Source organism: Nematolebias whitei, chromosome 21 (genome assembly GCF_014905685.2).
Source record: "Nematolebias whitei isolate Nwh7 chromosome 21, NemWhi1, whole genome shotgun sequence".
NCBI lineage: Eukaryota > Metazoa > Chordata > Actinopteri > Cyprinodontiformes > Rivulidae > Nematolebias > Nematolebias whitei.
In genome coordinates, this window is record NC_056518.1 from 18,571,850 (window position 1) to 18,588,724 (window position 16,875).

A 16,875-nucleotide genomic window follows, 5' to 3' on the forward strand; every position below is an offset into this window, starting at 1 on the left:
CAGGACTGACAAATCCATGCAAAAAAACTGTCACTTATACACTGGGAAATACGGTATCTGTAACGTTTGTCTTTTTGTTCTTTCTTCTAGAAGCTGTAGATGTTGTTTTGGACCAAATCCCCACCCTTTGGCTTCTTTGTCTCAAGCGCCCTCCAACATATTATCTCTCCAAAAGACAAGCGAGTGTGAGACATTGTGAGGTGTTTCATTACTCATGCCAAATGCGTTTATTGACTAAATGTACAGTACACAAAAGACAGTATCAATGCTCCTGTCCACTGCTCAGCAGCTTTGTGCAGATCCACCTGGACACCTTTTGTCCTTTTTGTCAAGAGTCTTTTCCTCACCCTTTACTGAGGTAATCGCCTTCCGGTTTATTTCTCAATAATCAATCACATACAAACTTGACTGGCTAACTGTTTTAATACAAGAATTTTATTGGCAATGTAGCTAATACACATACGGATAAAACACCTTTTGCAAAGCTCAAATAAGTTGTTTTTGAACCCCTAAGGTGATGTTTGGTTGTTTTCTACTGTTAAGCGTAGTCTGTGCCGAAGAAGAGTTATCTTATTTATTTCTTTTCTCATCTCGTTTGTTCCTTTGGTGGTAGTGCTGCATACCAGAAAAAACGATTCAGTATGGATCATTGTGCGGTTGAAGTAATACTCCATCCACACTTGGGAGTTTTTTTCATCCACTCTCTTTCTGGTTTGCATTGCTCTTTTTTTTTTTACTGTTCATGAGAGGCAAAATGATCTGTCCAGTTTTAAGTGTCCTCCCATCTTGCGTCTTGCTTACCCACTTTTCCCCTCAAGCAACTGGTCCTGGTGCTATACATGTCCAGATTTGGACAGGTAGGCTATGAGGGCGACAACCACCCCCACGTACATCCCTGCTCCAATGGTAATGGCCAGTGCAGCCAGGAATAGGGCTCTCCTGGAGCTCATCCCCGCTCTGGAGAAGTCTCCCTTAGCGATGGCCTTGCCGGTCTGACAAAACAAAAGCAGAGAGTGAAATGAGCCTGTGTGTTACTCATCAGAAATGAGTGCATGAGTAGGTGTTAAGCCATAGTTAAAAAGAGAAAAAACAAGACATTCTCTCAGGGAGCCATTAGTTACCATGGCAATTAGGTCATTATGCCTCTGACAGTGACAAATGTGTTGTTTAGGTGTTTTGGCTACTGAAGAAAAAAATGAGTCTGGCCCTTATTTATTCATCAGACGTGTTATTTTCAGTTCTGATATATTTTTCTTGCAATTAATGTGGAAGATGTTGTGATATGTCTAGGATTTGCAGCCGTTTAGTTGGGATTTCAGGACCTGAAACATGACACTGAGGTATTTTTCGCTGATGCAACCGCTCAAAATAATATATCTGAGGCACATTCCTAATGCAGAGCATGCTGTGAATGAAAATCTCGACAATAATGATTTTTTTTTTCCTTTTCACAGGTGACTGACAAGCAGCTATTAAAAAAAAAAAAGAATTTGCGTAGTCAGTCATTTGGAACAATTGCAAACAGGGTCACAGGGTGGAAAATAGGCTGTGGCTGCACTTGTCTGAGTGCTTGTGTTCACTGACCTTAAATAGAACGCTGTGCTATCAGAATTAATGACAGACTTGAGGTCTTTGGACCTTTACCTTGTGAGAGTAGTAAAAGGCAACGATGCCCAATGGCCAGAAGCAGCAGAGCATGGAGAAGATGGCCAGGCCCAAGTAGTCCCGAGGGGGCAGCACAATGAAGTTGTCCTCGCTTTCGCTATCACTGGAGCTGTCACTCTGGAAAGCAGCAGATTCAGACAGAACATTTAGGTGCCTAAAAATAAAACTGTTTTTTTTCAGTGCATATTCTTAGGTGGAAAACATAATTCAAGAGATGCAGCTTTGATCTTGGCTGTGACACCTGCAATATATGTAAGACGGACGTGTAAGAGTCAGTTTCACTTTGAACAGCTTCAAAGTGGTGTTTCGCGACAGGGCCCGGTTTAAGTCCCCCCTCCACCTCTGCCTTCCTAGGCCAGAGTATCTGCCCTTGTTTCCACCAACACCCAGGACAGGATGTGCTCAGCCAGCTGAAGAGGATTTGGTGCCTCTGTCAACATCCATAAGCAGCATGACAGATAACTCGGGATTAACGGATTGTTCTATCATCACGACGTGACAGGAGAAACGGCAAGAAGACAGTGTCGTTTATGTACTAAATTGCTTCTCCAGTCTGAGAGACCGCCACCAACCTTCCTTGATGCACCGCACACCTCACAAGGCGGGATGTGTTCAACAGACCCACCAATATCATTCTTCTATGATAAAATCCAAGGCCACAGGCTCTGAGCAGGCTAATGAATGATAGATTTGGATGCCTCTCTCACTAAATGGGTCTATCGCGCCTGTGGCAACAATAGAAATGCGACCGTGTGGGTGACCTTTAAGAGACGGTGGCCATACTTCTTATATCCGTTCTGGAGACTGAGAGGATGTTTGCCTGAATAAATAGCCTCCATAAGACGCAGGCTTCATTTGTTAGAGTTGCTGCCTTCAGGGATCGAACAAAGCTGGAGAAAAGGAGAACACAATCAAAAAATCAATGCATAAGGCAGGACCTCAACCAACCATCCACAGGTAATTAAAGAACAGTCAAGGAGGGAAGAAAGAAGAGAGGAAGCATTCAAGCATGGCAAGAACCACACTTTTAAGTTTGTTGTACATGGTTTTTCTATGTCTGATCTCACCAAACCACGGGATGCAATTAGAACAACTTGGCAAGCTTAAAGAGAAAACCTTTTGTGTATGTTTGAGGAAACTGGAGAAAAGGAGCATGACATTGCTAAGCAGTTTACAAACAGTAACCATTGCCAAGGAAAGATAATAAAACTCCATCTTATCTGCTTTATGAAAACCGTCCACCTGGACAGTCGGGTACGATCCATCAAAATCAGAGCTGGTCATAACAGCACACTCTGACGTCGCATAAATACACTCACAATGGCTAACACAAGTAATGCTCCGTTATCTATGGAGCAAGACCTGATAACAGAGCTGAGTGACTGGTACATTGAGTCCTACTGACAGCCCGGCTGAAGCCCAAGTCTCTCCCGGTCTTGTCTGTCTGTATAACTGATGGGGCCCACCGAGGCACAGTGCCTTTAACAACCCTGTCACAGCTTTCTCCAAGGCCTCGTTAGCATCCTGGGGCGACTGTTGACTCGACAGCATTGCACACACAGACTGGTGCACCCTGTAAGTTGTGGGTGGAGGGGGTGATGTAGTCACAATGGTTCCAAGGTTGGGATACTTTGTTACCTGCAATTTATTTCTTCACTGTCGCACACATCTCAACCATCTGCTGGCAATGACAAGTTGTGGAGTTCCTGCACTCAGTTTTGTGAACCGCCAGATAAAATGTAGACACAAAACATCACAGACTTTTTCCTGAAAATTAACAAGTGCTTTCATCTGTTTGTTTTACTTTAAGTCCCAAAGATGTGAAATCCCACCCCGTGTTTGTTTCTGTACATATGGCATAGTTTGTGTGTGTTTTTAGGATTTCCTGAACACATAAACTGCACCACTGAGGCATCGGAGCTTTTTTGATCTGACAAAGAATAACTTGCGTAACCTGCTGCGACAGCCATGCATCAAGCCGAGACCCGCCTAATACCCTCAAAGCAGGACATTACTTTTGGCATTAATGGAGCTTGTTTCAGTGTCTCTATCCATCTGCCACCTCTCCGAGTGACAGGAGCTGGCATGATCTGCAGCTTGGTTAGGGAGCTATATTTCTCTCTGCCAGCTCAGAGCCCTGGGTATTTCATAAGCATCCATGGTTAAAATGATATTTTCACCACTTCTAAAAAGATTTTGCCCTCTTTACTGCTATTTTTTTTTCCCTTTAGGGAGATCAGTTACAGCCCTAAAAACTTGAACTGATCAAGTAAGTTGTGTCATTCTCTTAGAAATTAATAAAACAAAATCACATTATTATACTATGCATAAGATCCCAGCAGAGAAACCTATTACTGTATAGACATGTACAGTGTGAGGCAGCCTATTAAAACAGCATATTTAATACGCCTTTGCATCTAGATTCAATTTCTGTAACAAGATGGCTGTGATAGATACAAGTATGAGTTTTTAATTTCATGTAGCAACTTAATACCTTAATCATGCTGTCAAATGCTGTAAAGAATGTTTTATTAACATGGTTTAGTTCTTTAAAAATTGAGTCTTGTGTTTGAACTGCTATAATCTCTACATAAAAGCTATGAAGTTTTCAGATAATCCTAAAATATCTAATAAGAAATAGATAAAGGGATCGAATTTCTCATGGGCTCTTTTTATTGGCTACAACAGGATAATTTGGAAATTGTTTATTCCTGACTGGTTGTTCTTTTCTGTTAAAATAGTTTTTGGTTCTGTCCCTGGTTAAGTTTCTCAGCCATCCAGAACATGATAATCAATGAAAGGCTACTGGAGATGCTTAATAGGTCAGATCATCAAATGGATGGAGAACGTCTTGCATCATCATCATAGTGGTGAGCATGCTGGAGCACGAGACAATAGGGAGTTCTGGACCAAATCCACAGGATTGACAAAAAAATGGAGCAGCAGTTTTCCCAAGGAGGAGGCTGTGACCATAGAGGTCCTCCTGCAGCATGTGACCTTCTTCCACAGCATGAGTGGTCACACCACACCTCCAGAAGTTTATAAGATTGAGTTTGTTGCAGCTCCTCAGACTGAAGAAGACTTTCGGACAAAAGACGAAACTATTCAAGAATAAGAATCCGTCCAGAGGACCTGACCTGACCTTGTTAGAGTTCTTGAACTGGTTTTACTTCCCATCTGAGGAACTTTTCTCATTTGAAAGTTTTCAGGAATCCACAAAGATATTCAGCTGCTTTCATCACTTCCGTTTAAATTAATTGTTTCATGTTCAAGACTGAATTGAGAGAAAAATCAAAAACCATCTTACAAAGTTATACTTTTTTTAATGGCAATATATAAACACAAACATACTAAATTTGACTGTAATGGACAATACGTTGACTGAACTGGATTATATTTTGAATAAATTGGACTTTGAACAGGTTGTTTCCATTTCAAATGCGTTTTTCTTGTGAGTTAGTTGTGATTTTTACGAATGAACTTGTTGAAACTGATGAAAACTCCTTAACTATTACCACCACTGCACAGCTCATATTCAACCCTGCCTGCAGTTATAATGTGTTGCACCTCACACAGTATTATTCATTAATCATATTTTGCACTGGTGTGATCACTGACCTCGTACTCAGGACAGTGCTCCTCCTCCACGTCGTACGACACCGTCTGGATCTTCACATCTTTCTCCCCTTGTGTGCTCTCCCCCGTGTTCTCTGTTGAAACCCCATCTGAAACAGCTTCCTTATTCTCTGTGAAAGTAGTCTCAAAGATCTCATTCTTTGAATCCTTGCTGTGAAGGCTAATGTTGTCCTTGAACAGGATAAAGTTGGGCCTGTAAAAAGCTTCCACTGCAAGTTGAAGAGAGGTTGCATCCAAGAACTGTGGGGTCTTTTGCATGCCGCTGGACCCGGTGTAGTAGTAACCAATCAGGCTGTCCTGATACGGTTGGCTCGAGTAGTCGCATTGGGATCCCTGGTAGTCGTTGTGAACTGTATGCCTGCTGGTTTTATCTAGCAGGGGATTTTGGAGCTCGCTGAGGCTTTCCATGACTTGAGGACTGAATCAAACGTTTAATGGAGAGGATGGAGTCCAAAGAATTTCTAGTAGTTTGGCAGCTGAAAAGGAAAGAAAAAAAAAACACACATTAAGTGTTAGAACTGTAAAATACTTAAAAATGAAAAGCTGTTCTTTTCCACCAATGCTAATTATATGGCGTTATAATTAAGGTGACGGGGGAAAAAAAAAAGCTAATTTGGCACAAGAAACCAAGAATTGAGTGCAGGAAAATGTTTCTTTTTGTTTGGTAATCGACATTCCTCTCACAAGCTCACAGCAGCAGACATGAAATCACCATCTGCTGTATGTTCAACTGTTGCATCACTTACCCCCAGTTTCATATAAACATAGAAGAATATATATTTTAGAAAGTGCCAAGAAATGCTTTGACTCTACATAGGTATTGGATTTTGTCTGTCAATCAATCTCCATGGCCACTTTTTTCTTCAAATCCATCTATTTAACAGACAAATCGCTTCAAAATGTACTTCTTTGTGTGTGTTAAAAACTAAAACAACAGTGTAGAGTGTGAGAGGCAGTCACTAAGGCAACAAATCTGCCAAATAGAGGATGTGAAATCTGGGCATGTCCAGATTTCACTGAGCAAAAGCGATATTTAGTGTTGCAAATCCTCCTGCATGGCTAAGCTGCATCCAAACAAGCTGCAGCGACCAGTTCAGTCTGGCCTGCAAAGACCTAATCCAGCAAATTCATCTCTCAACCTTTGACTAATAATGAAATTAGATAATAACCACTCAGGCAGCAGTGAAATAACAGCAGGACAAGTCCTGAATTGAAAAAAATAAGCTGTTAGAGAAAGAAAATGGCAGAGCGCAGACAGAAATACAGGGGCCAGAGAAGATCTATGGTAACCTCTGCAACCTCTGACCCCCGGAGGGTAAAGCTCGTGCAGCTACAGTAGATTTCACAGTTATTTGCTGTGGGGAAGCATGACTAATGTGGGCTGGTGGATGAATATGAGCCTACACACACACACACACACACACACATAGACAAGACAGACACTGTGTCCACATCCTCCTGGGTGAGCCGCAGTCCAGATAACAAGGAATTCCATTACACACTACATTAGACAAGGAAAATCACATTACAGACCCACAAATAATTCATCAGACACGAGAAGAAGTGCACTTAGCGCACGTGACTAAGTGCCCAGACTTCACAATTAATGACAGGGAGCACCCTTCCTGTTTCTTTTATTCGCTCACACACGCAACTAATTACATTCTGTTTGAATTGTTTTGGTGGCATCACAAAAAAGCGCAAAATGTTCATCGTTTTATCCTTTATTATCCTCATAACATAAATATATATTTAGCCTGTGCTGTTGATAAACACTCCTGTTATCATCATACCTGAAAATCCTCGGGTTGATTTTCTCAGCATCGTTCCTCGGCGCAGCGGAGTCGATGGAGAAGAAAGGGCTGATCCACCATCCTATCCCAGATTACTCTCAGTTTATTAGAGCAGCTGCCCTCGAAACACAAACATCCGTGCAGAAAAAAAAAAAAAAGGAAGTCATTCCGTGGGTGTAAGAGTGGACTTTGCACGCTGAGCCCTGGATGCCATGGCACCGCCTGACGCGTCCTGCGGGTTCGTTTTTACGCACAGCTCCGACATGAGCTGACTCCAGCCAAATGATGTGCTGTGGGTGGCGCGCAGTCAACTCCACTGGTTTCTAAACTTACCAGAGCTGGGCGTCTTCCTCTGTTCAGCGTGTGGCGTTGCTGGGTGTTTTTTTTTTTTTAAGCGCCCCCAACGGTTTGGTTGCGTAAGCTGAAAGTCCTTTATTCCAGAGATGGGCACTTGAATGCGTTTTTAGATCAAGTGAGCCACTTTGCAGACCCATATGATGACACACTTCCTTCTCAAGCTGTTTGTTCTTCCCCACTGAGAGCAGGAAACACATTTTTTGAGCACAGTTCTCCATAATCTCTTCTTCTCGCACGATTTTAGTTTGTTTGACACCAAATATAAAGGATTAAACCAAATTTATCACACATTTATAATTGAAATGGCATGCATTTATCATAAGCCCTCTACCCCTCTCTTTTATGGTAAACACATACATATAAGATAAGATTCCAAATATTTATGTCATTTCTTATGCCAAATATGTGGCATAACTGATTACATGCAGGAAAATAAAGCTTAAATCTGTCTATTCCTTTTGGGAATAATAAATAATATGGCAGGAACACAATCTGTGGTTTAAAAACTGTCATATGCCAAAGACTGATACTGCCACTGAATACATATCTTATTCAGAAGCTGCTCCGTTCCACGGGCTCATAAAATGTCTGGAGTTAATAATGTGCAAGCCCAGGCTTTGTCACTTTCACTGGGAGATGCATTATAGTGCTGATGGACACTTTATGGGGGAAACATGGGGCTGCATTCATAAGACTACGGGCACATATCACTGGCTGAGTCACCTTGTGTTCACATGCACGAGGCAGCATGGCGTAACATCCCAGCAGCCGTCTCAGTGATGGATACCACTCCCTTGGGAAATGAGTGTATTAGAAAGGAAAGTGGAAGTGGGATGGGGAGGAGTGGGACCTGTAGCCACTTACCATTTAGTCTTTTTCTCTATATATGTCCTTTGGCAAAATGAACCTTTGTGTCCAAGTGACACAAAAAAGCTCCATAAGCAGAAACATCCGTCTCCAGAATTGTGAGGTGAACCCATAGTCACATTAGGTGATGTTTATCAGAGGACAGCATCTCTCTGATGACCACATTTTTGTCAACCTCCTTTAAATGGACTGTGAATATTTATGCTTTTCTTTCTGCTCCTTTCTTCTGCTCCATTTTCCCTCTATATTTAGACCCTGTGTCACTACACAGCACATGCACTATTTATCAGCCGTGTTCGCCTCAAAGGTCTGCAGTTTTTAAGAAACAGATTGTCAGATCAGAATATGCAGGTAGTCGTAATTATCTTAAAGCAAAGCCAAAGTGTTATCTTCTTTTATATTGATTTCCCTCTAACTCTGTGTGATATCACAGCCAACTCTGAACTTTCCTCACAGCCCATTAACCAGCTTTAATCATTTGAACACTTTTGGGAATTAATCGGCCTAATCGGATTGGCCGAGAAAGTATCAAACCATTTAATTTGATCTGGCTTTTACGCAGAAAGGAGTGGGGGGATTTAAGCAGCTTTTCCCACGTGGCCATCCTTTGCCTTATTTCCTGGTTGTCTAAACATTTTTGCAAAGCTTATGCCAATAAATCACTTCTGATCACCAAAACAGCCCACAAATATGAAAGAAATGGCTCTGTGAGAATATTGACAGGTTTGTTTAATTTAGATGAAGGCAGCTCAGTTTTAGATAATCAGCAGGAGATATAGTCGTGGCTGTATGAGAAAATATTTATTATCCTAGGCCAAAATGTCCCCCATAATATAAGCTAAGTTAGTAAAAAAAGACCTTCTATCCATAAAATCTGGCAAATTTGTAATGATTTTTACAAAATCCTCAGTTTTTGCAGAGATTTTTCAATCTGACAGTCAAATAACTTTATTGCCACTAGTAGCAACAACAGCCAAAAACATAATGGATCCAAATCTGTTCTCAACCATTTCAAAAGTGTTCTGTCTATTAAATTACACACGCTTTTCTGTCTCTAAACACAGCTCTAAACGCTCTATTTTTACCTTCTTATTGCACAAACCAGTTTGAAAAAGAGTAGCGTCTCTGTTCTTTTGCAGATTTCTAGCACTGAATAGCTCTAGTGAAGATAAATGCAACATTTTCTTTAGATTAATCTTCAAAAAGGCCCTAACTGCTCAGGTGTGCACCATGTCTCCAGGGACTTCTTAATCTTTGTGAAGGTCTTTTGCAATAAAACATGGGTTTTAATGGTTGTTTGCTAATCAGAAACTTCTAAACTTTTGCTATCCTGACACATTATGAACATTAATTACATTAATTTTCTTAGTGCAGGGGCAGTTTAAAAGCGTACATATGATGCTTTAAATCTCTTAAAGAGCCCACAATTAGTGCTCTTTTCATTTTATCACCAGGAACATTTACTAATTAAAACAAGCACTAATATTGCCTAAAAAGTTAGAATAGCATTTAATATTCAAATGTCTTGTGATTTTTGGAGACCAGTTCTGCTCCTGTAAATTATCTATCGCTGTGGTTTGTTGCAGACATCAGGTGTTTGTGTGAAGAAGCCCATCCATTTGGCCAAAACAGGTCTGTTTGCAGAAAACAGTGGGACTTCATTCCCTGCAGCGTGAGACCCAGGTGCTGGAGCAGGATGATGTTCTGAATATGGAAAAGACACAGAGGCTAGAGCTCCTTTCAGACCTGCAGGCAAGGTACAAAGCCCTCATCCTGACAGAGAGGAAAATCACAGCTAAATACAATTCCATATTTCCCCATTTGATCCAGGAATGAGCCAAACAAAGTAAATACAGACGCTGGGTTCAGTTATGAGAAAGAGGAAATGGTAAACAGTGGAAGAAGTAATAGACCCAGCTCAGGTTCATGCTATTGCCTTTCATATTACAAGTTCTTTTATATAACTCTGTTTACCCACAATAAAATGTTGCAGTCTCTGCAGAGAGATATTACAGAACTTTAGGTATTTTGTAAGGTTGGATAATAAAAGCAGCAGTGGTTAAAGGAAATAGATTCATTACCCTCTTACATCCAGAGAAAATGAAAATAAGCTTGACTCCTACAGGGGGTTGTCATTATGAAAAACTCTGTAGCTGCTGAATGCCAACATTACGAGAAGCAGTTTCCTAAAAGTTAGGAAGTAGTATAGTTTGTGACTTTCCACTGTCCCCAAATGTTTAATCAGAGTATGAGCAGTGTTTTTCTGGACGTTGCCTGCCAGCACAGGGTGTAATGGATGTGCCAGTAGTTCCTAAAGTTTGGCGCAGGCATTTGGCTTTGCAATTATCTCTAAAACACAAATGCAATAAGTGTCGAATTAGCTGAAAGTGCTTCATCAGGAGGCAAAAGGTTAGGGTTTGTCAACTGCAGTTTCAGACAGAGTACCATTTTGCAGCTCTGCTCTTCACCTGTAAACAAACCACCTAACTTGTGCTTAAAAATGCTAAATGTGCAACCTGAGGGAGACCCTCGCTGGAGGAGCAATAGTTCTCATATGTCATGACTGGATTGCTTCCCACACAAATAAAGGAAGCCAGAAGGTTCTCAGCTTCACATCCCCCTCCTGTATGAGAACCAGTATGCTGATGAATAAAAACTCGTAACTTCCAATAATGGAACACCAATAATAATTTATTTAAGCAGGCAAGCTGTCTTTGTGAAAATAAAGTTGTCTCAGTGTCTTTAAAATGATAAAAGTTCTCTAACGTGCCAACGTTGTGCCAAAAATATCAAAGCTGCACGTATTATAAACCAACTCTATCTGTCTTTACATGAACTTTTAGCAAAGTCAGAGGAATACATTATAGTGCAACTCATTGTTAATCCTGATGGGTGTATTTGCAGGTGTGCCAGCCAATGAGTCAGCCGCCATGACAGTGTGCTGTACGACTTACAGGGAGTACATTTTATCTACACCATGCTACCACGCAAATAAAAGAATTACCATTAATGTGTAGTGAAAAGTACCTAAGTGAAGTGGAACCAGGCTGCAATGTTATACCCTTCTATTTTAAGTTAGTCCATTAAACCATTTATTACACAGCAGAGGATTTAACGTTACGCCTCCAATGTGCTTCTGAGCCAAAAAATGAGCTCAAACCAAGACAGATATCTCTGTCTGTCAGTGGTAGTGGGACTGCTGTGGAAGGGTTATAAATAGATAATCGTTCAGGAGCCGCTGCTGCAGGTTAAAGCGAGGGAGCTTGCTGGGGGCCGGGGTGACTCATCGCCTTGTCTCGCTGCATCATGTCAGTTACCTGGAGTTTGCACCTGTCACTGCACCCCCAGGCGCCACCTCCAAACCAGTGTCCTGCACGCATAAACCATAAATTGCAAGAGAGCTTACCGTGAACTCTATTAAAAAATACATCCTGTTAAATAGATTGTGGTTTACATAAAAAATAGTTGGAGCAGACTATTTGTAAGAAATAGCATCTGAGTGTGTCAATTAATAAGGAAAGAAATTGTCCGTTGGTATTCTGCATGTTAGTTTGTAAAACTGAGTGACAAACAGCTTGTTTTATCTTTTTATCTTATCTTTCAAACAGTTACACTGAGCATTAGATTTCTTAAATACAAAATCTTTTTTTTTTTCAAAATCATAAAAATAAAATAGCATTCCTTGAAAAAAAAGCGTGTCACCTATCAGTAGTAACGGCACATTTTAGTCAAAAAGTATTTTCAAATGGATAACTGACCTTTGACCTTACCATAGGGGAGGAGTTAGGTATGGATAGGAGGAGTACTGCAAGGTTCAGGGGAGGCATTGAAAGCATCTGATCAATGACTATTTTGATTGAAAGAACCAATGAAAACAAAACATTATGTCAATGAACGTAAATCGGCTAACCAGAGTTTGTTTTGTCTCCTCGGACTGATGAAGTACTTTGGATGAAATGTTTTGACAAAAAAGGAACCATCCAGAGGACCTGACTGAACTTTGTTTGGATTCTCAATTGTCTCACTTATGTCACAGAAGCTCACTCTGGTTGCTGCAATTCTAAACATGTTTTATACAAATCTCCTAAATAGGCTCCAGTAGTCAGTGTTGTCATATCACAAAACAGTCTTAAACACTTTTCAGTTTCTTAGCAGCTTTACAAATTATTTTTAAAAATCAGCCACTCAAACTGCGGCTGCACAATTCACTAGTCCGTCCTGAACACAGAATCCATTGAGAATGCAAGAAAAATGTGGGTATTTTCTTGATATGTATCATTTTTGCCAAGTTAGGCCAGTTAACCAGAGTTTGTTTCTCCAGGAAACAAAAAGACTCAGGACATAAAAGGTAAGTGCTTTTATTGGTGAGTGTCGACAGGGAATGGGGCCAGGAGGATCTGCAAGGCAAAGGATGAGGCGAGCTAGCTCTCAATAATTACTCTCTACTGGTCGTAGACAGGAGATGATGTCTCATACTGTGTGTTGTTTACACAGGTTTGGGAGAGGTTGGAGGATCCTGGAGTTCCTGGTATGAAGCAAGAGGCTCCAGGAGGTAAGTGTACACAATGATGGAGAATGACAGGTGGGACCAGAGTAGATGCAGAAAGCAGTAATGTCCAAATACTTATTGCAAGCCACGAGTAGTGAAGGTGTAGTTCCAGGAGGGTACAGGGAATCAACACAAGTGATGGCAAACTTAAGACTCAGGAAATGTTCTCAAAAGGTAACTGAAAAAAAACATTGTTTTAGTATTTCCTAGGGACAAATATACCAAGGCTATACTGAGGCTCAGACTGAAACGATTCAAGACGATTCAATGCTCAGGTGGAGAGTTGTTGCAGGTTCTCTGCTTAAATGCAGTCCCAGCTCATCAGGTGCTCGGCATCAGCTGCTGTTTATCCAAAAGACTTCTTCAGTCTGAGGAGCTGCAACAAACTCAGACTTATAAATAGCACCTTCTCACAGTGGATCAACCAGTTTGCTGGTGACATCCAGAACTAGCTGTTCACATGATCAAGGAGGACCATCATCCTAACATTTCAGCGTTAGTGCGCTGACGGCTGCTTGCTATTGGGCTGAATGATACTTACAATAACAGCATTGTAAGAGGGGCACAGCTTTAAACCTGTGGGAACACCACCTGACAGAGCTAAAAAAGGACAATATAATCATCCTGCTGCAGACGAAGGATGGGAGGACGACCTGAAGAAGTGGCCGCAGATTACATATAGTAACATATTTAGCTTCTTCATTGACTCGGTTGCTTCTGACAGTGAAGCGATGAAAAATCTGTAAAGCTCAGAAGCGTATATATATATAATAGATATAATATATATAATAGTTATATATATATATACATTTATATATAATATAATTATATAATATAAAATAATATTATATTTATATAGTTTTTTTTTTATAAAAAAAATGTCTGTGAGCTATGCAGACCTATGTAATATTTTAATTGTGGAAAAAAATTATTAAGTATAGAAAAAAGAAAAACGTTAAAGTGAATATTTGCAAAATAAATGACAGAAAAACAGCTAATGCTTTTTTTGTTTGTATAACAACCAATACAATTCAGTTTTGTGTTCATTTTAGTTGAATCTTGAAAGAGCCACTACGGAGGGACCAAAGAGCCGCATGTGGCTCCAGAGCCGCAGGTTGCAGACCCCTGGTCTAGATATTTCCTTTAGGATTTGGTGAAGATAAATAAAATAAGTTTAATGTTCAAAAATACATTGCTTCCTTCGATCTAAAGTGTTTGAAAGTGAAACAAAATCCATTTCATTTTTTAAAGCTCGTATATTGTGCTAGTGTGAAATACTCTTTCTGCTTCCTCTTCTTATTTGAATCAATAGTCAAACGTTTCCCATAATCCTCATCTTTACTGTTCTTGTCTGAGCTGTAATTTCAGGTGGGTTTATTATCCGAGCCCTGGCAAGGAGCCGGGAGCGTCCTTATTTAAAAAGCTATTTTCAGAGCATGTCACATTGGCTGATGTTGGGACTAATGAACACTTTCACCCTGGGATTTCTGTGGGTGTCTAAAGGTCAGAAAGGACTGTTTATCTGTGAGTTCTGCCCTGCTTTTCATTTTCAAAAGCCTCTCATGTATCCAAATAACGTGCTCGTCTTGTATCTGCTCTGAAAGACCAATATGGACATAATTATAGCCTGCCAGAAATCTATGATGCTCTGCCACACAATCGTTTTCTCTCTCAGTGGCGAACACCTCACTGCAGGATACATGTTGACTTGGACAGCCTTTTAAGATAATCAATTCTCATATGCGTGACCCCATGAGAGGAAAGTGACCGTCAGGATCTGAGATGAAGAAAAACGAATGTCTGTAACTGCGTATCCATTCAAGCCATCTGGTCTGAGCGTCTCTAAATGACCACTTTCCCACTTTGCCAATCCCCAAATGGCTGTCTGCTGGAAGAAAAATAAAAAGACTCATGGTCTGAAAAGAAAAATGCAACAAAAACAGGAAGTAAGATGATAATGTCAAATTGGTCTGACAGAAGGCATAAGATGTTTGACGAGCTTACTGGTTTATTGGTTCACAAAGAAATCAGAATTTAAATTTGAATTTCACTCACTTTAAAAGTCAACTACTACATTAATACCTTACTCAAACTGCAGTAGTTATGAATCAGTAAAATGACCCTGGAGCTGCTGTTTGGTTTGTTCTTTCTGGGTTAACATGACTTTAAACTGCCTAAAGTGCCAAAACAATATATTACAGTACTTTTCGCTGTATAAGTCACACCTTGTTGCATAAATTAGCATGCCGTGCAACTTATACAGCGAAGCGACTTATTTATGTTTGTTCCCATATTTATAACCCAATTTTTGGCTGCAATCTGACTATTTCATTCATTCTGACATGAAAAATATTGAACACTACAAAAAAAAAAAAAGTGTCCAGATGACCTGACTGAGAATTATTGGATTTGATACCTGGAAGATCAAGCATGAACTTTGTTTCATTGAACACTACTATTTTCAGCCATTAGATGGCACTTAAGTAATATGGCACACCAAGTGTCTCATTAATAGGTAAACGTGGCTATTAATGAGACAGTTGGCTTGCCATACAGATAAGTAAGTAAGTAATCTTTATTTATATAGCACCTTTCACAGACAATACCATTACAAAGTGTTTCACAAGCAAAACAAAAAAGAAAAAGCAAGCACAATTTAACTAAAAGCCAGTCTGAATAAATAAGTCTTAAGATCTTTTTTTTTTAAGTCAATGGAATCTGAGCAGCGCAGTGACAGATGGAGAGCGTTCCAAAGCCTCGGGTCCATTACTTGGAATGGTCTGTCTCCACGTGTTTTAAAGTAAGTTCTTGGTATCATCAGCAACATTTGATTTGAAGATCTTAAGTCTTGGTGGGACAGAGAGCCAAAGCTAAGGAAGATTTATTCAGACCCATTAAAAGGCTGTTACAGTAATCTAAACAAGAGGAAATAAAAGCATGAACAATCATCTCTAGTTCCTTCTGTGATACCATACATCGTAGTTTTGAAATGTTTCTTAGATGGTAAAAACAATTTCGAACTAACAATTTACAATGACTGTCCAAAGATAAAGAACTATCAAAGACGACAGCCAAATTTCTAAGATTAGTATTTACTGAAGATTTAAAAACGTAAGATACTGCCTGATATCTGGAATTTTATCATCAATAATAAGAGTCTCAGTTTTGTTTGCATTTAACTGCAGGTAGTTGTCATTCAGCCATGTTTTGATCTCAAACAGACAGTTTCTGAGTTCAGTCAATTTATGGAACTCGGAGGCTCGAAAAGAACAATATAGCTGAATATCGTCAGCATACAAATGGTAAAACACATTACTGTAACGTTTCAAAATAAAACCTAAAGGGCGTAAATACAATAAAAAGAGGATTGGGCCCAAAACTGAACCTTGGGGTACCCCACAAGACAGCTGTGCAACATCAGAGTGAACGTTATTCATGAAAACAATAAAAGACCTTTCGGATAAATAAGAAATAAACTAATTTAAAACTGTGCCAGAAATAACAAATAAATGTTTAATAGTATGTTTGTTTGTTTAATGACCAGTATGTTTAATACGTTTTCAGCTCTAATGCTCTGAATGTGTAGAACTCAGGTATTAATTTATCTGCAGTGATAAACATATAATTGTTTTAGAAACCTATTAGCATACTTTAATCAACACATATGCGCATGAATACCTGCCAACCCATCAAAATGATCAGACATCTTGTTCTCATTTGGCACTTCCATGGGCACACGTTTCCTTGTTGACCTCATTTCAATCACTTAAACTTTTTCTGTATAGGTAAACAAATGCGGTGGTTGGTGTCTGGTCACAAATTTCACTCACCAGCTTTATTTTGAAGACATAAATTATCAATATGAGACAAATACTGTGCAGATTTTGTTAAAAACTTCTCTCTTTTTTACCAGTCTTTATGACTTATGAAATACATACCTTGAAAACCACAACAACTTGAAGATGAATTATAACAATTTGCTTTAACATCTGGCATGAGTCGTTAGTC

The 16,875-nt window shown here is 39.8% G+C and overlaps 1 protein-coding gene across 1 annotated transcript; it reads right to left on the reverse strand.

Moving 5' to 3' along the window:
- Positions 1–369: 369 nt before the first annotated feature.
- On the reverse strand, positions 370–7,456 carry LOC119426997 (synapse differentiation-inducing gene protein 1-like). Its single transcript, XM_037694571.1, has 4 exons — positions 7,095–7,456; positions 5,284–5,777; positions 1,645–1,782; positions 370–992 (listed from the first exon to the last, which is right to left on the reverse strand). Exons 2-4 carry the CDS (start codon positions 5,707–5,709, stop codon positions 834–836), a joined length of 723 nt encoding a protein of 240 aa, XP_037550499.1. The 5' UTR covers positions 5,710–5,777; positions 7,095–7,456; the 3' UTR covers positions 370–833.
- Positions 7,457–16,875: the final 9,419 nt, after the last annotated feature.

Coding starts and splice junctions, on each gene's coding strand:
- LOC119426997 (XM_037694571.1), bottom strand. CDS start 5,709: ATGGAAAGCCTCAGCGAGCTCCAAAATCCCCTGCTAGATAAAACCAGC. Junction 1,783..5,283: donor AGCACTGTCCTGAGTACGAG/GTCAGTGATCAC, acceptor GCTGCTTTCCAG/AGTGACAGCTCCAGTGATAG. Junction 993..1,644: donor CCTTTTACTACTCTCACAAG/GTAAAGGTCCAA, acceptor TTGTTTTGTCAG/ACCGGCAAGGCCATCGCTAA.